Here is a 23,950-nt window from a genome sequence, read left to right on the forward strand (position 1 = left end):
CCTTTTCAAGTTCTGGCACTGATAACTAGGGCTGCTGATATTTTGAAAAGATCCTGAATCCGATACAACGAAATTTAAAAAATATCATTAGTGGCCCTAGATATATAGAAAAAATATGTCAATATAGCCAAGGAAAAAGTATTGACGTACCTGCCTATAAAAATTATCATTTGTACATTGTAAATATACTGCCAGTATATTCTATTACTGATCTGTTATTTGATACTCTGTTTATCAACAAGCTAGCAGTCTGCCTATCCGCTTCATTCCGGAACCGCGCGATCTCTACGGTCGCAGGTTCGAATCCTGCCTCGGGCATGGATGTGTGTGATGTCCTTAGGTTTAAGTAGTTGTAAGTTCTAGGGGACTGATGACCACAGATGTTAAGTCCCATAGTGCTCAGAGCCATTTTTAAAGTCTGCCTCTCCCCTTCAAGCAAGAATTGAAAGGAAAACGATGCACATTCACGCTTGGCAATAACCACTTTGCCAACAGTGGTTAACTCCAAGTAAGTAGTGTCCCATAGTTCCGTCGTTCACTTTGGTCACATATCAGATTTGTACAGAACACTGCATGTCGACTTCCCTGTCTTATTATTTCTGCACAGTTGTGGTGTCAAAATTGCGTTATGAAGTTAAACGTTGAAATTACTTCTGGTGTGCGCAGATTCATTTACTCTCGCACGTCTCCGCCCACCGCAAGGACCAATCTTCTAATTTACATTTCTGCTCATCAGTATCAGTAACTGTTTTTGAGGAACGCCGGATTGAAGAAATAGCACACCAGTTGCGTTTGAAAATTATTTCTTAACGGAACTACTGTGCTATTTCTTCACATCGGTAACCATGTCATTCTATTCACAACGTCAGTCCCCAGTGCAATCGAACTACTTCTTTGTGCCACTTATACTTGCTTCAAATAGTTAAAGAGAAGGACTGCACGTGATGAAAGCTCAAAAAGTAGTAAGATTCCTTCACACAGTGAAAGTAAAGTTGTGTTCAACTACAATTTCAAAATAACAACTTCAAATATTTACCGTAATTGTGGAAAATATAAAATAAAAATATCGGCACTCGATATGCCATTTTGATATCAACATGTTGAAGGAAAGAGGATCGCCCAAAATACAACGAACTTTTTGGTAAAGATATCGATATTTAGTCAACAGCCCTACTGATACCGCTGTCTCACATGAGTACGGGGCACCTCCGTGTTCTTCAAAGTGATTACTCAACGTCTTCACGTCCCTTATATGTACTCCCAGACCTGGTAATAACACTAAACACGAACAACACTAAACCGGTTTGGTGGCTGTCATAGAGAACCGCAGTTCTGATAATTCGCATAGCAACCGATGGTGTGCACGTGTACATCCGACCACGTCTTTTGGGTGCTTCTCTTTTCGCCGGTTAGCCGTGCGTCTTAAACCGCCGTTTCCGGGTCGCGGGAAATGTGCCAGCCCTACACCGAATCCACCCGACAGGTTAACGACGAGAGTAGGTGTGCCGACCAGTCTGGATGTGGACTTTTTGGCGGTTTTCCACATCCCGCTAGGTGGAGGAGGAGCAGGAGGAGATTAGTGTTTAACGTCCCGTCGACTGCGACATCATTAGAGAAGGAGCACAAACTCGGATTAGGCAAGGAGGGAAGAAGAAATCGGCCGTGCCCTTCCTTTGAAAGGAAGCATTTGCCTGTAGCGATTTAGGAAAATCACGGAAAAACTATATCAGGATGGCCGGACGCGAGTTTGATTAAAAATTGTTCAAATGGCTCTGAGCACTATGGGACTTAACATCTGAGGTCATCAGTCCCCTAGAACTTAGAACTAGTAAAACCTAACTAAGCTAAGGACATCACACACATCCATGCCCGAGGCAGAATTCGAACCTGCGACCGTAGTGGTCGCGCGGTTCCGGACTGAAGCGCCTAGAACCGCTCGGCCACATTGGCCGGCGCGAGTTTGAAAGGTCGTCCTCGAGAATGCGAGTCCAGTGTGCTAACCACTCGCCATCTCGCTCAGTCACGCCAATAGGTGCATACCGAGCTGATGATAGCCAGGTTCCGCCTCAGTTACACGTTTCGAAGGAAACTTTCACATACTTTGACTTGAATAATACTACAGGCAGAGAGTTGTGATACAAATACTCCGTCCCGGGGGGGGAACGGAGTGGTTGTAGGGATGGCACCCAGCCAACCATTAAACTAACCGTGGCAAACCCATTAATAAACAAACCGAATCTGCGGCGTTAAGCCGGCCTCTGTGACCGAGCGGTTCTAGGCGCTTCAGTCCGGAACCGCGCTTCTGCTACGGTCGCATGTTAGAATCCTGCCTCGGGCATGGATGTATGTTATGTCCTTATGTTAGTCAGGTTTAACTACTTCTAAGTTCTAGAGTTCTAGGGGACTGATGACCTCAGATGTTAAGTCCCGTAGTGCTCAGAGCCATTTGAACCATTTATGTGGCGTGGGGAGGAGGGGGGGGGGGGGCAATGGCACAAGGAAAAAAGTGTGTTACGTGGGTATCGATAAACTCACTTCATCCGGTTTTGTACTGCCACAAATATCCCACTTCCTATTAATCTGTCATACCAACAAGGAATAATGATCTAGTTAGTTGTGCATACTGACGAAAACTTAAACTGGGAAAAGAATGTAGTAGACAAACTAAAACGTCCACGTTAGAGCTTTTTTTTTTTTTTTTTTGCGTTAAGACGAACTGTCAACTCTGTGGTTATAGGAGTCAGTAGGTTAACATATTTCGCGTATTTTCATTCACTGATGTCTTATGGAATAATATTCAGGGCTATGTCCTTAGGCAAAAAGTATTCATAACAGAATAGAAAGTAATTAGACTTATGTGTGGGGTACACATGCGTATAAATTGCAGGCATCTTTTTAAGCAGCTGGGGATACCAACAAAATCTACAGCATATTTATACACTTATGAAATTTTTTATGGAGAATCCGCCTGAGTGTGAGAATAATAGAGATATTTACGACTCCGTCAGTATACGATAAAATGATCTGCATTACCCTATAATGAATCTAACTTTGGCAAAAAAGCGGTGAAATATGCAGCTATAAAACTCTTTGTCAATCCACGCATGGAAATAAATTGTCTGCAAGAGAGCAGAACTGTTTTCAAATTTAGATTAAATAAGTTTCTCTTTGAACAGAAATTCTTAGTCATAAATACAGAAGTGTAAAACGTCAGCATAAATATTTTTTATCTACTGAAGTATAGGTTCTTTGTTTGTACTTTTGCGATGTTCCATATCGTGGTGTTATCGTGAGTCTGATAAATAGAACACATAAATAACTAACTCTTCACACCCGATATTGATTGAGGCAGCAAAATCAATCAAGGCTTAAAATTTCTGTAAGGTGGAACACAGTTTTGGAAGTTTTGATGTCGTCTGCTCGAAGTAATACCCGTGCTCTGCTCATGGCGTGGCACGCTTTTAACCTGTCGGCTGCCGACACAAAGTTTCATTACAGGTGAAGACAGCCTCCTCCCTACAGCGAGCTGCTATCACACATCATGTCACGACTGTCAAAGACACGCATCTAATTGCTAAAAACGGACTCTGTTTTGAAACTTAATCTCCCCCAGAAATGCCTCGGATTCTCGAGAGCTTCTGCGTCCGTCAATCACTCTGATAAAAGAAATTCTTGTTTTGACAAGCCGCCTTAGCAAAAAAGGAGATATACTGATTTATAGTAGGCCGAAGGACACACTAATCTAACCTGCGGAGTCCAAATTCAACTTGTGAACTCGGTTCTCCGTCACCTCCACACGTATAACGTCCAATTACTTCACTTAGGAACGAGACTTTAATTACTTTTCTTTTCTTTTCGAGGCACTAGCGTTTGGCTAAGACCCCCCGGAGTCATTAGTCATTCACGCTGACGCATCACAAACATTAAAAGTGTATTGCTCGATTACTTGTTACAGTGGATTTGCTTATCGTTCATTATCGCAGATCCCACAACTACACAACAACTGCGCATTTGTAATCCACACCAGTGTTCGAAGCGGTACTTGAAGTCTCCACCACCAGTTAGTGCAAGATGAACCAGCGACATCACAGTTAACGCAAAAAATGATAACAAAAAATGTTACTGTAGCCGCCGATCAGGTACAAGGTATGGTACGTTCTGCGGTTGTTTTGCTGGAAGCGATCTGAGGCAACTTTTGTTAGAGGCAAGGTGTTCACTTTTGTTAGAGGCAACTTTTGTTAGAGCAATGTGTTCACTTTTGTTAGAGGCAACTTTTGTTAGAGCAATGTGTTCATTTTTGTTTGAGGCAACTTTTGTTAGAGGCAAGGTGTTCACTTTTTTTAGAGGCAAGGTGTTCACTTTTGTTAGAGGCAAGGTGTTCACTTTTGTTAGAGGAAAGGTGTTCACTTTTGTTAGAGGCACCTTTTGTTAGAGGCAAGGTGTTCACTTTTGTTAGAAGCAACTTTTGTTAGAGGCAAAATGATCACTGGCGCATCCAGTGATTCCAGGTGTATTTCAACAACTTTTGTTACGGTGACTGTATGTCACGTGATGTAGAGTTCCACAGTTCACCATCTCAGATGACGTTCAAATTTTTCGTGCAGATCTGCTGAACGAATAAATGAAGATGTTCACATATTTCCACCAATTTTAGAACTCAGTGAGTAGAGTCCTAAGGACGATAAAATGTCGCTATGAGGCGTCAGAAAACTGAAGTGTTGTATTTCAGTGAGCAGATGTGCTAAAGTTTCAAAACTTGGGAATATGGTTGAATGGTTTGCATCGAGCACGTTCTGTAAATTTCACATCATTGGAATGTCTATATTTGCCTCAAGTGGCACTCTTAAGTAGTCAAAAAATTTCGTAACTACAGAATTTCTCTCGAGTTCCACTGGATTGTCCTCTTCACGTAGATGGTTAATGGAGCTGTCATTTTGTTACACTGACAAGTTTTATCACTTTGGTGTTTACAGTTGAGGGGACTGCAGGAGGTGTGGCTGATCAAAATGATGTGCTGGAATCGTGGAAATTTGGTATTTTTCGGAGAAAAGAATACTCTAGCAAATGATGATTAGCGCAAGCATTGATAAGGAGTCCTTCTGAGAGACGAGGATGTAATAATCCCTTATATGTCTGTATTTTTGGTCAACATCACTTCCGGATACACTGACGACCCAAAACATTATGAGCACCTTCGGAATAGCGTCCTGATTCACGTTTGGAACGGAATGCAGCAGCAGTTTCGCGTGCCAGTAATTCGACAAGTCCTTTGTAGGTTTCGGGAGGTATGTGTCATCAGTCATGGACACTTTGATCATTACCACAGACCCCATGGGAGCCCAGGTGAATGTCCCCCAACTCTATATATAAAAGAAAGTCGTGTTAGTTATGCTATTTATAATTCAAGAACTGCTGAACCGATTTGGCTGAAAATTGGTGGAGAGGTAGCTGAGAAACAGGAGACGGACATAGGATACTTTTTATCCCGTTCGACCGCTATAAAATGCAGAACGCAGCATGTCATTCTCAATGGAGAGAAGTCTTCCGAAGTAAGAGTGATTCCAGGTGTGCCGCAGGGGAGAGCCATAGGACCGTTGCTATTCACAATATACATAAATGATCTTGTGGATGACATCGGAAGTACACTGAGGCTTTTTGCGGATGATGCTGTGGTAAATCGAGAGGTTGTAACAATGGAAAATTGTACTGAAACGCAGGAGGATCTGTAGCGAATTGACGCATGGTGCAGGGAATGGCAATTGAATCTCAATGTAGACAAGTTTAATGTGCTGCGAATACATAGAAAGAAAGATCTCTTACATTTAGAAACAATATAGCAGGTCAGCAACTGGAAGCAGTTAATGCCATAAATTATCTGGGAGTACGCATTAGGAGTGATTTAAAATGGAATGATCATATAAAGTTGATCGTCGGTAAAGTAGATGCCAGACTGAGATTCATTGGAAGAATTCGAAGGAAATGCAATCCGAAAACAAAGGAAGTAGGTTACAGTACGCTTGTTCGCCCACTGCTTGAATACTGCTCAGCAGTGTGGGATCCGTACCAGATAGCGTTGATAGAAGAGATAGAGAAGATCCAACGGAGAGCAGCGCGCTTCGTTACGGGATCATTTAGTAATCGCGAAAGCGTTACCGAGATGATAGATAAACTCCAGTGGAAGACTCTGCAGGAGAGACGCTCAGTAGCTCGGTACGAGTTTTTGTTAAAGTTTCAAGAACATACCTTCACCGAGGAGTGTAGCAGTATATTGCTCCCTCCTACGTATATCTCGCGAAGAGACCATGAGAATAAAATCAGAGAGATTAGAGCCCACACAGAGGCATACCGACTATCCTTCTTTCCACGAACAATACGAGACTGGAATAGAAGGGAGAACCGATAGAGGTACTCAAGGTACCCTCCGCCACATACCGTCAGGTGGCTTGCGGAGTATGGATGTAGATGTAGATAAAAACGCATCTGGCATGTAATAACAAAACGCAAATGACAGCTAAACGTCTATGGTTAAGTATCAGTATATACCATTAATTAAAAATTTAAAGAAATAATTTGTATTTTCTTTGAATCATCACTAACAATGCCGCGACCAAGACGATCGAATATTTATCGACAAAGCCGTAATGCAAGGAGGATACAAAGCATTGCGAATGAAAGGACTGAAGAAGAACAACAAATTGCCCGTGAAGAGCGCCGCGTTAGTATGGCTCGACTTCGTGCTTCTCAATCACAAGAGCAAAGTGAGGCAGCCCTTGGTCCGGCTCGGTTGGCAAAGCGAAATCGTCGAGCGAACAACAGAGATCAACATGTAGATAATTTTCGACGCACAAGAAGAGGTTTATCATGCGATGATTTGAATCGAGTAGCGTTTAGATACGACTGCATTACTGATTACTGCTTGCATCCTTGCGTTTGCATTGGGCCGACGGACTTTGTTGCGAGTATTGTGGCGCATTGAAGTTTTCCGGAGAAACGCACGGATTGTGTTGCCTTAGTGGGAAAGTGAAATCGCCATTATTGACTCCGCCACCTGAGCCATTGCATTCATTGCTTTGAGGCGTAATACCTGAATCACGTCAATACACGTCAAACAACAATAGTTGTTTCCAAATGATCTCATTTGGGGCAGACAGTACGGAGAACGAGGATTTAATCGGGCATTCAAAGTATTTATTTATTTATACTAAAAAGAAAATTCGAAGGTGAGGAAGTTCTCATTCCGACGATCCCGATGAGCCAACCCGATATGCCGTTTGAGTTTAAAAGACTTCCATTTCCGATCCGTTTTGCATTCGCCAAGACCATTAACGAATCACAAGGCCAATGCTTGAAAGTCTGTGGTTTAAATCTGGAATAACCAGGTTTTTCACTTGGTCAATTATATGTAGCATATTCACGGGTCGAAAGACCATCTGCGTTGTTTGTTCTTGCGCCTGATAAAACAAAAACTGACGTGTATCACAAGGTACTTAATTGAAGAGTGGAAGATATGCACCAAAAAACAAAGAATAAAGAATCATTAAAATACTTAATTTTCTATTTGTTGTTGTTGTTGTTGTTGTTGTCTTCAGTATGTGACGAAACCGAACGACAGACCTATCGGACACCTTTTATTATGACGTGCAGTTACCATTGTTAGCAAATGTTTATCACCAAGCCCGAAGCTGCATCGGTCTTCTTGCAATTCTTTCTCTAAGGAGGATAGACAGGCCGCTAGTTTGTTGATGTACCGGATATGTGTTGTTGTCTTCAGTCCTGAGACTGGTTTGATGCAGCTCTCCATGCTACTCTATCCTGTGCAAGCTTCTTCATCTCCCAGTACCTACTGCAACCTATATCCTTCTGAATCTGCTTAGTGTACTCATCTCTCGGTCTCCCTGTACGATTTTTACCCTCCACGCTGCCCTCCAATGCTAAATTTGTGATCCCTTGATGCCTCAAATCATGTCCTACCAACCGATCCCTTCTTCTAGTCAAGTTGTGCCACAAACTTCTCTTCTCCCCAATCCTATTCAATACTTCCTCATTAGTTATGTGATCTACCCATCTAATCTTCAGCATTCTTCTGGAGCACCACATTTCGAAAGCTTCTATTCTCTTCTTGTCCAAACTAGTTATCGTCCATGTTTCACTTCCATACATGGCTACACTCCAAACAAATACTTTCAGAAACGACTTCCTGATACATAAATCTATATTCGATGTTAAAAAATTTCTCTTCTTCAGAAACGCTTTCCTTGCCATTGCCAGTCTACATTTTATATCCTCTCTACTTCGACCATCATCAGTTATTTTACTTCCTAAATAGTAAAACTCCTTTACTACTTTAAGTGTCTCATTTCCTAATCTAATTCCCTCAGCATCATCCGATTTAATTTGACTACATTTCATTATCCTCGTTTTGCTTTTGTTGGTGTTCATCTTATATCCTCCTTTCAAGACACTGTCCATTCCGTTCAACTGCTCTTCCAAGTCCTTTGCCGTCTCTCAAGTTTTTACTTCTTCTCCACGAATTTTAATACCTACTCCAAATTTTTCTTTTGTTTCCTTTACTGCTTGCTCAATATACAGATGAATAACATCGGGGAGAGGCTACAACCCTGTCTCACTCCTTTCCCGACCACTGCTTCCCTTTCATGCCCCTCGACTCTTATGACCGCCATCTGGTTTCTGTACAAATTGTAAATAGCCTTTCGCTCCCTGTATTTTACTCCTGCCACCTTTAGAATTTGAAAAAGAGTATTCCAGTCAACATTGTCAAAAGCTTTCTCTAAGTCTACAAATGCTAGAAACGTAGGTTTGCCTTTCCTTAATCTTTCTTCTAAGATAAGTCGTAAGGTCAGTATTGCCTCACGTGTTCCAACATTTCTATGGAATCCAAACTGATCTTCCCCGAGGTGGGCTTCTAGTAGTTTTTCCATTCGTCTGTAAAGAATTCGCGTTAGTATTTTGCAGCTGCGGCTTATTAAACTGATAGTTCGGTAATTTTCACATCTGTCAGCACCTGCTTTCTTTGGGATTGGAATTATTATATTCTTCTTGAAGTCTGAGGGTATTTCGCCTGTCTCATACATCTTGCTCACCAGCTGGTAGAGTTTCTATTTGTATTTCCTAATAAAAAAAATGAGTTTAACATCCAAAATCTGATTATTTATTAGCTTTAAAGCGGAACAGGTCAGCTAGTAACATATACTCCCCCTATCGGCCTGCATCAAATGCGGCATGTTCAGGGCAGCCGTTCACCTGGATGACGACGTATCCGTACTAGGACTACTGATATTTTTAAAAATATCGGGAATACGATACATCGGTATTTAAAAAAATATCATTATCAACTCGCATAGAAAAATATTACAGATATATCGATATATAGACGAATAAAGTATCGACATATCAGCCTGTAAAAATAAGGGCTACACATTATAAATATTTAAAAAATCTAAGTTTTAGATCCGTAAATTGAAGTACTGATTTATTATTAGATATTCTGTACATCAACAAGCTAGCAGCCTGCTAGAGGAATAGGAAGAACTGAAACGAAAACGATGCACGTTCACGCTTGGCGATAACCACTTTATTGACAATGGTAACTACATGTAAGTGGCGGGATCTGCCTGGAACAGTTCATGTCTAGTTCCCTGTTTTTTTTTCATTTCTGCAAACGCCAGCGAAGCAGCAGTCGCAGTGTGAAAATTGCGGGGTGAAGTTAAACGTGGCAGTTTAAACGTAGCGCCTAGTGCCGATAACGTCAGCATTTCGCCACACACATCTCGGCCCGCCACAAAGACCAATCTTCTCATTTAGATTTTTGTTCATCTAGTTTTTTAACGCTACTGTTGTGCTATTTCTTAACTTAGGAAATTTTGTTACTCCATTCACACCGCCACAGGTCAGTGCCATCATACTTCTCCTTTGTGCCACCTATACTTGTTTCACACAGTCAAAGAGCAAGACTGGAGTGATGAAAGCTCAAAAAGGTAGTAAGGCTCCATCACACAGCAAAAGTAAATTTATGTTCTAGTAGAATTTCAAAAGAACAATTTCAAATATTTACCAAAAATAGCAAGAAAAATAACGTAAAATAAAAATATCTGCACTCGATATTGCCGTTTTGGCATCAATATATCGATGGTGCAAGTATCGCGTATATCAATAATACGTGGAATAGATATCGATATATCGATTTTTGTCCACAGATATAATCCGGACACGGCCATCGACCTGGTGTTACAGGTAAAGTGATTCATCCGACTGGGCGACCCTCTTTCACTGATCCAAGGTCCAACATCGATGACTGCCATCGTAACTGACAATCTCCTTGGTCAGGTCACCACAGATGATCTACTTTGAGGCACTCGGTCAACGAAGTGCGCCGAATAGTGTGCTCCGAAACACTTGTCGCTGTACATTGTACCGTGTGTTCAAAACTGCTCCAGATCGCCGCGTATCCTTCCTTTACACGGTGGGCAGCCTCCTATACGCGGCGTGGACGTCCACACCTATACGTGGTTTCATCGTCCTTCAACCAATTTGGATGCTGACGAATACAGTAAGCGACACAGCGGGCCAGCTTCCCCGTTTCCGCGACGATCGTTCCCATGTTCCGAGCCACAAGACTCCGTCTTTTATCAAAGTCGCTTACGTCAATGGACTTCCCCCATTTGCGGGTCCCCATCGCCGCTAGAACGAGTTCTCCCATCCCATCCTTATCCCGCCACGCGCTTGCAGCACCTCCGGGCAGCACTCTGTCTCAAGATGGACAATGGTCATAACGTTTTGTCTCTATAGCTTATGCTCGTTTCTCGGCTGAGGCATGACGCGCGGCCCGTGTAAGCCACCCACGCACGCACGCACGCACGCACGCACACAGGCAGGCAGCCGGGCGGTGCCGGCGAGATAGCGCTGAGCCGGACTCACCTGCGCGGCTGCGGGGGGCGTCGGTGGCGGCGGGGGCGGCGGTCACGTGGCCCTCCCACTGCTGGGCCAGCCGCCACTCGTCTGAAACACACAGAGAGAACACGTCAGCGAGCGGCTCCTCTGCTCCCGTCACTGCTTGAGCCCCACCACTGTGGGAGATGCGGCAGTGCCCAGGCAAAGTGTTGCAAGCCAGAAACACGTCACCAGGTATACAGCGTAAGCAAAATAAAAGTGGCCTGCAAAATACACTCCTGGAAATTGAAACAAGAACACCGTGAATTCATTGTCCCAGGAAGGGGAAACTTTATTGACACATTCCTGGGGTCAGATACATCACATGATCACACTGACAGAACCACAGGCACATAGACACAGGCAACAGAGCATGAACAATGTCGGCACTAGTACAGTGTATATCCACCTTTCGCAGCAATGCAGGCTGCTATTCTCCCATGGAGACGATCGTAGAGATGCTGGCTGTAGTCCTGTGGAACGGCTTGCCATGCCATTTCCACCTGGCGCCTCAGTTGGACCAGCGTTCGTGCTGGACGTGCAGACCGCGTGAGACGACGCTTCATCCAGTCCCAAACATGCTCAATGGGGGACAGATCCGGAGATCTTGCTGGCCAGGGTAGCTGACTTACACCTTCTAGAGCACGTTGGGTGGCACGGGATACATGCGGACGTGCATTGTCCTGTTCGAACAGCAAGTTCCCTTGCCGGTCTAGGAATGGTAGAACGATGGGTTCGATGACGGTTTGGATGTACCGTGCACTATTCAGTGTCCCCTCGACGATCACCAGAGGTGTACGGCCAGTGTAGGAGATCGCTCCCCACACCATGATGCCGGGTGTTGGCCCTGTGTGCCTCGGTCGTATGCAGTCCTGATTGTGGCGCTCACCTGCACGGCGCCAAACACGCATACGACCATCATTGGCACCAAGGCAGAAGCGACTCTCATCGCTGAAGACGACACGTCTGCATTCGTCCGTCCATTCAGGCCTGTCGCGACACCACTGGAGGCGGGCTGCACGATGTTGGGGCGTGAGCGGAAGACGGCCTAACGGTGTGCGGGACCGTAGCCCAGCTTCATGGAGACGGTTGCGAATGGTCGTCGCCGATACCCCAGGAGCAACAGTGTCCCTAATTTGCTGGGAAGTGGCGGTGCGGTCCCCTACAGCACTGCGTAGGATCCTACGGTCTTGGCGTGCATCCGTGCGTCGCTGCGGTCCGGTCCCAGGTCGACGGGCACGTGCACCTTCCGCCGACCACTGGCGACAACATCGATGTACTGTGGAGACCTCACGCCCCACGTGTTGAGCAATTTGGCGGTACGTCCACCTGGCCTCCCGCATGCCCACTATACGCCCTCGCTCAAAGTCCGTCAACTGCACATACGGTTCACGTTCACGCTGTCGTGGCATGCTACCAGTGTTAAAGACTGCGATGGAGCTCCGTATGCCATGGCAAACTGGCTGACACTGACGGCGGCGGTGCACAAATGCTGCGCAGCTAGCGCCATTCGACGGCCAACCCCGCGGTTCCTGGTGTCTCCACTGTGCCGTGCGTGTGATCATTGCTTGTACAGCCCTCTCGCAGTGTCCGGAGCAAGTATGGTGGGTCTAACACACCGGTGTCAATGTGTTCTTTTTTCCATTTCCAGGAGTGTATTTCACGCACCTTCAAGATAGGCAACCCATCTTACATATCCCAGCCCCCCAAGTTGCCTACCTTAAGGGGCGTAATTTTTTTTCCGAGCAAATTTTACACGTAGTTCACACTGAGACGATACAATATGCAATGCAGCACACTTTGATGAAGGTTCCGCGATGCGACGCTTAACAGTGCGACACTTGTGTTTCCACTAGAATGACACGATGCGACCCACCATACGAAAAGCAATGAGATGGCACGAACCATGTTTCTGTCTCGTTCCAAATGCAATCGTGAATTCTTCCGGAGAGGATTTTATTTTCGTTTGTCATTGCTTAAAGCTCAAAGAACTGAAAAAGAAAATATGGGTCCACCCAGATACCGCTATTAATATCAAACATAGTTTGGCTGTGGTATCTCGTCAGCTTCCCCAGCACGAACACAAATTCCGTGGATTCTACAGAATGAGTCCAGACAGGTTCACTTTTTGGAGCAAATAGTGTCGGCTACTCTGACAAAACAGGACACAAATTTTAGACCTGGTGCTGCTTCTGCTGAGAAGCTACTGCTTACAATAAGTTTAGTTGGTGCAAGTGTTTAGCGGCGTATTTTTTATTTCCTTCAATGTAGTACATATACATGTGAAACATGGTTACAAATTTAAAAAGCTAGGATAGTATTTCTACAACTGTTCAGTTTCGCAAAGTAGTCTATGATTCAGCTTGAGGAGCACTGAGAAGAAACGTTGCTAGATTTGAAGAGCAGTCACCATCGACGGTATAGCAGTGGGTGATGAACTCTGTGTAGGGGTCAACATTGTAACTGAAGAAATGGATGCAGCCCATGATGACCAGGAAAATCTTTTCATTTTTGTAAGTTTTTCATCTCCAGCTTCAGCTTACGAAAAAGAGAAACACAAAGGCGTTCCATGTACCGTACAACAGGTCGTAACAAGCAGCAAAAACTTTGCGCGTGGTGGGTAGTTGCCAACTTTGTCGCAGACAACCAACAATACATCTCGCGTATTTTCTCGAGAATGGAATCAAGTATCGCGATCCTTCAACCATTAAAAATTCTTTCATATGTTAGCCATATTTCGTGCACAGCATCTAACATAAACTGGCCAGCGAGTACATTCTTCACTGCAAACTTCATTTTTTTTATCCATAAATGAAATAGGATGCGAAACCAAGCTTCAAAACTGCGGTACTAGCCATTACAAATGGCCGGCAAAACTAAATAGTTTCGACTTGTTCCGATTGTAAAGTGGTCACGTCATTTGGTTTTTGTATGTCATCGATGTGCACAGCAAAGAGAGAGAGAGAGAGAGAGAGAGAGAGAGAGAGAGAGAGAGAGAGAGAGAGAGAGAGAGAGCATGTTACGTTACTGTTAAACAATTTTTCGTCTCGTCGTGGCACAGTCTTTGCCTCTGCGCAATCTAATACATTCTTTGTTGAAGTGTGGCAGGTGATGGCCGTATTCTGTAGTGCTGTCTGGACTTGTGATTGTATCTGTTAGATGAAGAAAGATTGATTGTAAAGGACAGCAAGCATGAATACAATATACATATATTAGAAAGCGAAGAAAATATATATTTTGACTAGCTGACGCGGCGAACTCTGTTCCGCCTTAAAGCCAATAAATAATCAGATTTTGGATGTTAAGTTCAATTTTTTTATTAGGAGATACAAATAAAAAATTAAGTATTTTAATGATTCTTTATTCTTTATGTTTTCTGGTGCACTCTTCAATTAAGTACCTTGGGATACACGACATTTTTTGTTTTATTATCAGGCTCAAGAACAAACAACGTAGATGGTCTTCCGACCTATGAACATGCCACATATAACTGACCATGTGAAAAACATGGATATTCGAGATTTAAACCACAAACTCTCAAGGATTGGCCATGTGATTTGTTAACGGTCATGGTGAATGCAAGACGGATCGGAAATTGAAGTCTTTTAAACTCAAACGGCATATCGGTAGGGATCACCGGGATCCTCGGAATGAGAACTTCCTCACCTTCGAATTTTCCTTTGAGTATCGTCGCTTAAATAACATTGTCCATCAATTTACTTACCACCAAACGCGTACCGTCGCAGAGTTTTGGTTGGTTTATGTTTCGAAGCATTACGGCTTTGTCGAGAAATATTCGATCGTCTTGGTCCCGGCATTGTTAATGATTATTCAAAGAAAATACAAATTATTTCTTTAAATTTTTAATTAATGATATATACTGACATTTAACCATAGACGTTTAGCTGTCATTTGCGTTTTGTTATTCCATGTTAGATAAGTTTTGTTATACTACGTTTTATAGTGACGTTTAGCTGACATTTCCGTTTTGTTATTCCATGCCAGTTGCGTTTTTGTTATACCACATTTTATAGCGGTATCCTATGCCCGTCTCCTGGTTCTAAGCTACCTCTCCACTAATTTTCAGCCAAATCGGTCTAGCTCTTTTCAGTCTTTTATATATATAGATTAATGTTAATACTTTTGAAGAGAAGTAGCTTGAGGTAAGACTGCAGCACTGCGCACCTAAGAATGATTATTGTCAGCTAGTTAACTTGCTCAGAGCTGAGAGAATGAACACCCCACTTTCCTCTGTGATGCATTAACATATTAACTGATTAAACTGTTTGGTTTTTACATAAATTCTCTGTTAACATTGTACTCTCTTTAAATCATTTTTCACTTTGTTAAGCATAGTATTGTTCAGACCTATGTTACGTGTAAAGATCAAGCGAAATATTACACTGTCTTTTTGAAAACACACTTCTTTCTAAAACCGTTGTCTTGTCATCTCTCCCCACCCCACTGTTTATCATTATGCGTTACCACAAGCAACAGCTTGAATATGTATTTAGAAACAGAAATCTAGCTTAGCCACTGCCTGCTTGCTGTTCGCTGTTGGGCTTTCGATAAATCTGTAACAGAGTTGTCAAGACGTGAGGTAAGTGGAGAATTTTGATTAGTACCAGATAACTGTTTTACTTCCGCAATGACCGAAGCACATAAAATGCTAACCGTTGCAGGAGGCTTGACCATTGTGCTGTGGTAGTGTATTGCTTAGCATTTCTGCCTAGCTAGCAAGAAGTCCAGGGTTCGAGTCCCGGCCGCAACAAAAATTTTAGTTGATTGCTTCGATGATTATCGTAGATAATAAAAAGAGACTTAAATGTCTCAGGGAAACATTTTATTATAAAATGTTTTACTTCCGTTGTGCATTTAATATAAAAACAAGCTGCATTTGAATGAGGCACAGTTCAGTTCAAATTAGGTTCTGTTTAGTTAAAGGTTAGCACACGAGTTTGAGGAGGATAACTGTTTGTGAGGACATAGTTTTGGTAATACGTAGACTTTTATAGAGTCGGAGGTAAAATCAGGGCTAAATTTGAGACAGAAACAAATATAATGGGGAGGTTACACAACTTTGAGGACACGAAACTAACACTACGAGTGGTTTGAGCTAGGGTTTCGTGTCGGTAGGATGTCGACAAAATTAAATACGACACGGAACATTTCGTTCCTTTGTTGGACATCTGTGCTATGCGTAGCTATTTGTGGGATTTCAGTCACGCTGGCTACAGAAAGAAGCAGAGCACTTGAGGTCGTCCGACACGAACTCGATACAAATGGTCTGACGACATCTGAGCCTAACCCAAACGTCATTCCATTAGGAACACATCGAGAAATCAATCACTAGAAACACATACGAAAATGAATTATGAAAACTGCTAGCAAATAAAAGACCTGGCAGACATCCACTGTAGACACAAATATGAATACCCCTAAAAAAAAAATTAGGTGATGTGATCCGCAGACATCTGGCGACTAGCATTCACGCACCGTAGTGTCTTTCTTTCATGAATTAACTTTATTAAAAAGAAACGTGAACGGTTCTGGTGACATCCTCAGGTGGTTGAAATAACTTCCCGGGTCGCCTGCAACAGTTTGTTGCAACGAGGTCGCTGAGCAACCCAGCAGCTGACGCCCTTTTTTATCCAGTCAGGAACCCAAACACGCTTCTAGTTTCTTATGCAGCGATTTCATGCCTAGAAATATTCACTCTACCAGTACTCGCGTTGCTGCCAAGACTTTCACGGGGCATACAAAACGACCAAGGTGAAGCGGAGACCTGTGTCGCTGTGTCTACAATCATAGAGGCTATCAGTTTCGTAAAAGCTGGCTTCAACCCAATGGCGCCGGCTACATTCGTCTTCAAGCATATATTTTTACAAATTATCCCATTTTAGGCAACAGTTTTTCTTCAGAGAAACGTTTATCGGGAGAAACGTTTATCTGGTGAGTACGGCGACTGTTCCAATAATTTTGTTTCAAATACTGCAATTTTCCCATTCCAGAATGAATTTCTTCGCTCTGCACAGGAATGTTCGTTCTTTTGTGACTTTCTGGCCGATTAAAACTGTGTATCTGACTGGGCGCGAACCCGGAACCTTGCCTATGGTTGGTAATGCTCTTACCGACTAAGCTATGCAGACTCGCCTTCGCAATTTCCCTTCTGCTAGTGACTCTCCCTCGTACTTCTCAAACTTGCTGGACTAGCCACTCCAACGAGAAAGGGTACTGAGGAGAAATGGCTAAGTCACAGCTTTCGGAATTGCTTCCAGGACGAGCCCTCGCACCCTGTAGCGAGGAGTGCGCTCTTTTGCAGCTGTCGGAAGCGAAGCTGTGAGACTGGATTAACAGTGGTGCCTGGACAGCTCTGACTCTGAGATCGCTTCCCACGTTGGGCAAGGTCCCGGATTCGAGTCCCTATCCAGCGTACATCTCTAGTCTGTCAAGAACTTCTGTTTTCCTGTAGCTAAAAGACCTAAGTGAAAAAAAAATGCAGTGATTTCGTAGAAAACCATTTTTCCATCTTCTGCAGTCCACAACACTTCTCACTTTCTTTTTCGTTCTGTCGGACCACAAAACTTTAATAGTCATAGACAGTTATTGTTTCACACCTTTGAAAGATAATAAGTATTAAACATAGGCACGTACAATCATTCGTATTCTTTTGAGAACGATGGAAACATTGGTCATAAAGTAATTTTAGCCTTTGAATTTGGTCAGCAATCAACAAAAAAAAAATGAGGTTAGAACAAAATTTCTCAATTAGTCACACAAAATGTACTGTACTTTTTCTGGAGGTGTGTCTGTGGCGTTAGCTATTTCATCTATGTAATCGACAATGTTTCGGAAGCTACAACGTGGACAATTAGCAGTCCAAAAAGAAGGGAACAGAAGCTTTTGAAACGTAGCACAAAATGTTGAAGATGACATGGAGATATTGTATTAACTAGTGAAGAGATGAAGAGCTACGGCATGTAATACCCGAGACAACAGAAATTCCGCTTACCGGAAAGATCCTGAGGCATGAAGGAATCATCAATGTGTTTATGGAGGGAAGTATATACCCGCGACATCAGCTAAAAGACCTACTTGGGCATCATAATTTGTTGCACGTCGTGGTTGACGTTTCACATGTGGCTGAACACTTCCTGTTTCCGGACACTTGGATGATGTAGTCCAGGATACCGAGAAGAGTTCAAAAAAAAAAAAAAATGGTTCAAATGGCTCTGAGCACTATGGGACTCAACGTCTTAGGTCATAAGTCCCCTAGAACTTAGAACTACTTAAACCTAACTAACCTAAGGACATCACACACACCTATGCCGAAGGCAGGATTCGAACCTGCGACCGTAGCAGTCCCGCGGTTCGGGACTGCAGCGCCACAACCGCACGGCCACCGCGGCCGGCACCGAGAAGAGTACATAGCACACATCCGTTGGGCATTTTGATCACAATAGCCATAGATCAACACGATATCGACCTTTTCCCCAACTGGTAAACAGTACATTTTAACATGGGTTATGCATCACGAAGCAAATATCGTCCGCACTGGCGGAATGTTACGTGATACCACGTACTTATACGTTTGTGACTATTATAGCGGCGTCTATCACGAAGCGAAAAAAGTGGTCCAACTAAAACATTCATATTTCTTTACGTACTACACGCATATGTAATAAAAATGGGGGTTACTATTTTAAAAAACGCAGTTGATATCCGTTTGACCTATGGCAGCGCCTTCTAGCGGGCTAACCATAGCGCCATCTGGTCTCCCCCTTCAAGCTAGACGAGTTTCTCTCTCTCTCTCTCTCTCCCCCCCCCTCTCTCTCTCTCTCTCCCTCTCTCTCTCTCTGTGTGTGTGTGTGTGTGTGTGTGTGTGTGTGTGTGTGTGTGTGTGTCAGGGACTGACTAGTGCAAGCAAGTACAAATGGACGTGGGTTGTGGCCTAGTTATGCAGAGATGAAGGGGCTTGCTCAGGAACAGCTACGTCGAACAAGTCTTGTTACTGAAGACCGCAGCAACAAGAAAGAAAAGTGAAATACCTAAACCACTGACTGGTTGTGTCACAAAAGCATCGAAATATGTTTGCGCAAGGAAATTAAAAAGAATCTGCAGTTTCGCCAAGGCAGGCGAGCACCTATTGTTAATCTAACACGGAACAGTTCAGGTGGAGTGACGTCAGCGGGGCTGGATAGCGCAATAGATTCGGCATGGATGTCGATAATCTAGAGTCAGCAATCAGCAGCCGCCGCGATGTTATCGCTGACGGCATTATCTGCGAACCGAGCCACGGCCGCCAACTGTTGGCAGATTTCGCTGGACAGTGGGGCTCCCATTATCCCCTCATTCACAAACAAAAGCTGCCGTTTTTGTCCCGTGCTCGCACCTTTCTTTGATCGGCCAAGTTTCCCTCTGCTATCCGAGGTGGATACCTACATAATTTCTCGGTTGAAGTAGATTAAATGTCCCAATTTAAGAAAAGTGCTGTGGCCCTTGTAACAGTCCAGTAATGTACGTTTTTTTAATTGGTTCAAACGGCTCTGAGCACTATGGGACTTACCAAAAAAAAATGGTTCAAATGGCTCTGAGCACTATGGGACTTAACATCTGTGGTCATCAGTCCCATAGAACTTAGAACTACTTAAACCTAACTAACCCACGGACATCACACACATCCATGCCTGAGGCAGGATTCGAACCTGTGACCGTAGCGGTTTTTTTATTTCTCAGTTAAGTATTAATTTCAAACATAAACGAGGAAATATATTGATTCCAAATTCTTGTTGAGTGATGGGAGGATGGCCGGCCGCTGTGACCGAGCGGTTCTAGGCGCTTCAGTCTGGAACCGCGCGACCGCTACGGTCGCAGGTTCGAATCCTGCGTCGGGCATGGATGTGTGTGATGTCCTTGGGTTAGTTAGGTTTAAGTAGTTCTAAGTTCTAGGGGACTGATGACCACAGACGTTAAGTCCCATAGTGCTCAGAGCCATTTGAACCGTTTTTGATACGTAATTCCACGTGTCACTTGTTCCTCACTTTCACAAACACAACTTTCATTGATGTAAGTTCACAAGGTTGATGACGGAACAACAAACGAAAGGTAACAATAACGATGCCAGTAAAAGTCTCTTAATTGAGGCAAACAAAAGTTCAGTTCTAATTTTCCACAAAGGTTTGTGGTAGCACACACACACACACACACACACACACACACACACACACACACACACAGTAGTAAGAGTCCAATTCAGAGATGAAATCGTAATTTTTCAGTCGTCGAAGAACACGAGGTACGCATCCAGAGTGAACCCAACTTTGGGGCGAGTTCTAGGGGGCGAGTTCTAGCCCCTAAATAGCTGTCAATCAGGTTTTGGCGTAGTGATACTTCCTGCAGGCCGTGGCTCGAGCTACCCCTGCAGGAAGTAGTGCTAGGAATGTCTGTTTCCATTATGTTGTATGTAAATAGCCAGTGTTTACCTTGGTGCTTTTGGTACGCCTTGGACATAGACAACCTCGTCCTCTGTGATGTAATATGGGTTGCCGGCCCTCAGGGGCTATCTTGGCTCCGGCATAACATCATGGGAAACCTCCTATTATTATTTTGGACCTCATTTTACCCGGCTTACTGTGGCTGGTCGAGGTCGCATAGACTCAACAAGTCGTTGGAGGTCTCCTGTACTAATAATCAGCCATGAATGCCTCCATAATTTCGATAGTGTTCATAGTGTAACATCTTTATCATGCACTGTCCTCTCGATTCTATCCCATAAATGTTTGATGGGATTCATATAGGGCGATCCGGGTGGCTCCGTCATTCGATCGAACTGTCCAGAATGTTCTTCAAACGAATCGGGAACAATTGTGACCCGTTGACTTGGCGCATTGTCATCCATAAAAATTCCATCGAAGTTTAATTCTTACAATTTTAAAAATGGGTGCTACTCAACGAGCGTATACCAGTTAAGATAAGATTACACAGGCAACTGATTGCAAATTACTGTTTGGTACATTGATCTAGGTTTCGACAACTACTAAGGGTCTAACATGAGAATGAACCGTAATTTACGGTTTATCAAAATTTAATTCTGATGAAGACACCCATAGTAGGTGTCTACACCTTGAGCAATGTAGAAAGCAGCAATTTGCAACCAGTTGGCTGTATAATGCTATGTTGAAACATTAAGTCAGTGAATAACTGCAAATGCTCTCCAGGTAGCCAGACATAACCATTTCTAGCCAGTGATCCATGCAAGCACAGCGTACACTATTAAGAAACTACCATCAGCTTGTACAGTGCCTTGTTGACAAGTTCGGTCCATGGTTTCGAGACGTCTGCGCCACACTCAAACTGTACCATCAGCTCTTACCAACTGAAATTGTGACTCATCTGACCAGGCCACGGTTTTCCACTCGTCTAGGATCCAACCGATATGGCTACGGGACCAGGAGATGCCCTTCGCGCAATGCTGGTTCTTGGATAGCACCGACAATTCTACGCAAATGACGCTGCTCTCGGACGTTAAGTGAAGGCCGACGGCCACTGCGTTGTCCGTGGCGAGAGGTAATGCCTGAAATGTGCTACTCTCCGTACACTCTTGGCAATGCGGAGCCCTGGATATTGAATTCCCTACCGATTTCCGAAGTGATATGTCCCATGCGTCTACCTCCAAGTATCATTCCGCGTTCAGTGTCTGTTAATTGCCCTCGTGCGGACATAATCACGTCAGACACCTTTTCAAACTAATCACCTGAGTACAAATGACAACTCCGCCAATGCACTGACTTTTTATACAGCACTGGCCATTAAGATTGCTACACCACGAAGCTGACGTGCTTCAGACGCGAAATTTAACCGATAGGAAGAAGATGCTTTGATATGCAAATGATTAGCTTTTCAGAGCGTTCACACAAGGTTGGCGACACCTACAACATGCTGACATGAGGAAAGTGTCCAACCTATTTCGCATACACAAACACCAATTAACCGGCGTTGCCTGGTGAAACATTGTTGTGATGCCTCGTGTAAGGAGAAGAAATGCGTTCCATCACTTTTCCGACTTTGATGAAGGTCGGTTTGTAGCCTATCGCGATTGCGGTTCATCAAAAATGGCTCTGAGCACTATGAGACTTAACTTCTGAAGTCATCAGTTCCCTAGAACTTAGAACTACTGAAACCTAACTAATCTAAGGACATCACACACATACATGCCCGAGGGAGGATTCGAACCTGCGACCGTAGCGGTCGCGCCGTTCCAGACTGAAGCGCCTAGAGCCGCTCAGCCAGTCCAGCCGGTTGCGGTTTATCGTATCGCTACATTGCTGCTCGCGTTGGTCGAGATCCAATAACTGTTAGCAGAATATGGAATGGTGGGTTCAGGAGGGTAATATGGAACGCCGTGCTGAATCCCAACGGCCTCGTATCACTAGCAGTCGAGATGACAGGCATCTTATCCGCATGGCTGTAACGGATCGGGCAGTCACGTCTCGATCCCTGAGTCAACAGATGGGGACGTTTGCAAGACAACAACCATCTGCACGAACAGTTCGACGACGTTTGCAGCAGCATGGACTATCAGCTCGGAGACCATGGCTGCGGTTATCCTTGACGCTGCATCATAGACAAGAGCGCCTGCGATGGTGTACTCAACGACGAACCTGGGTGCACGAATAGCAAAACGTCATTATTTCGCATGAATCCAGGTCCTGTTTACAACATCTTGATAGTCGCATCCGTGTTTGGCGACATCGCGGTGAACACACATTGGAAGCGTGTATTCGTCATCGCCATACTGGCGTATCACACGGCGTCATGGTACGGGGTGCTATTGGTGACACGTCTCGGTCACCTGTTGTACGCACTGGCGTCACTTTGAACACTGGACGTTACCTTTCAGATGTGTTATGTCCCGTGGCTTTACCCTTCATTCGATCCCTGCGAGACGCTACATTTCATCAGGATAATGCACGACCTCATGTTGCAGGTCCTGTACGGGCCTTTCTGCATACAGAAAATGTTCGGCTGCTGCCCTGGCCAGCACATTCTCCAGATCTCTCACCAACTGAAAACGTCTGGTCAATCGTGGCCGAGCAACTGGTTCGTCGCAATACGCCATTTACTACTCTAGATGAACTGTGGTATCGATGCTGCATGGGCAGCTGTACATGTACACGCCATGCAAGTTCTGTTTGAATCGATGCCCAGGCGATTCAAGAACAGTGGTGGTGGTTCTGGGTACTGATTTCTCAGGATCTATGCACCCAAATTGCGTGAAAATGTAATCACATCAATTTCAATGGTCAGTAGTGTACTGTGTGTACGCGATACTACCATAAATATGTACACGTACACACAGCTGTCCCATGACTTGTCACCTCAGTGTGATTTCTGCGCGTCAGGCGGACCCTAGTTACGATCGGAACGTCACATTAAGAAGCGCGGACTGCCTGCGTCTCTGCACGGGCTGTGTTGTGCCGCGCCGTTGTGGCCCCGCTCCGTGACCCGTGAGCAATGCGCCGCCGCCGCTGACATTTACGCCGCCGCCGCCGCCGCCGCCGCCGCTCTCCTGCCGGGATTCCCTGACACCCGTGCCGCCGCCGAGTTATCGTCGTTCCCTGGTCGACGCTGCCAGTTCTGCAGAAAACCGGCGGGCTCCTGCTCCTCCCCATTGTCTTTTATGTTGTCGCGTAACGGTACCTGCATCGCACCAGACACGGACGAACGTGCAGTTTTCACTGCAGCTGGATAGGGCACTCCACGTACGGTGGGCGTGGCCCACGTCACGAGGCCACTAAAAGCCGCTGTCGCCTCACGAGCTCCTCGTGAAGCTGGAAGCCTGAGCACTCCCGTTTACCCGCAGCTGCTTTATAGCATCCACCCTCCACCAGCGTCCAGGTCACCATCAACAGTGCCTCCTCCCACATCTTGTATTTCATCCTTCTGCTGACGTGTTTCTTTTCCTTCATCTTTCACTCTCACTCCTGAAGAGAGACACTGCGCT

The 23,950-nt window shown here is 44.5% G+C and overlaps 1 protein-coding gene across 2 annotated transcripts in view; it reads right to left on the reverse strand.

Moving 5' to 3' along the window:
• LOC126271939 (uncharacterized) overlaps positions 1-23,950 on the reverse strand; it is an 891,928-nt gene that overhangs the window by 147,895 nt on the left and 720,083 nt on the right. For both annotated transcript variants that reach the window (XM_049974360.1, XM_049974359.1), the window contains exon 11: positions 10,936-11,016. In XM_049974360.1, coding sequence (XP_049830317.1) covers positions 10,936-11,016 — 81 coding nt within the window. The remainder of the gene's footprint in view (positions 1-10,935; positions 11,017-23,950) is intronic.

The sequence above is a fragment of the Schistocerca gregaria genome, chromosome 5, assembly GCF_023897955.1.
Source record: "Schistocerca gregaria isolate iqSchGreg1 chromosome 5, iqSchGreg1.2, whole genome shotgun sequence".
In the NCBI taxonomy this organism is placed as follows: Eukaryota; Metazoa; Arthropoda; class Insecta; order Orthoptera; family Acrididae; genus Schistocerca; species Schistocerca gregaria.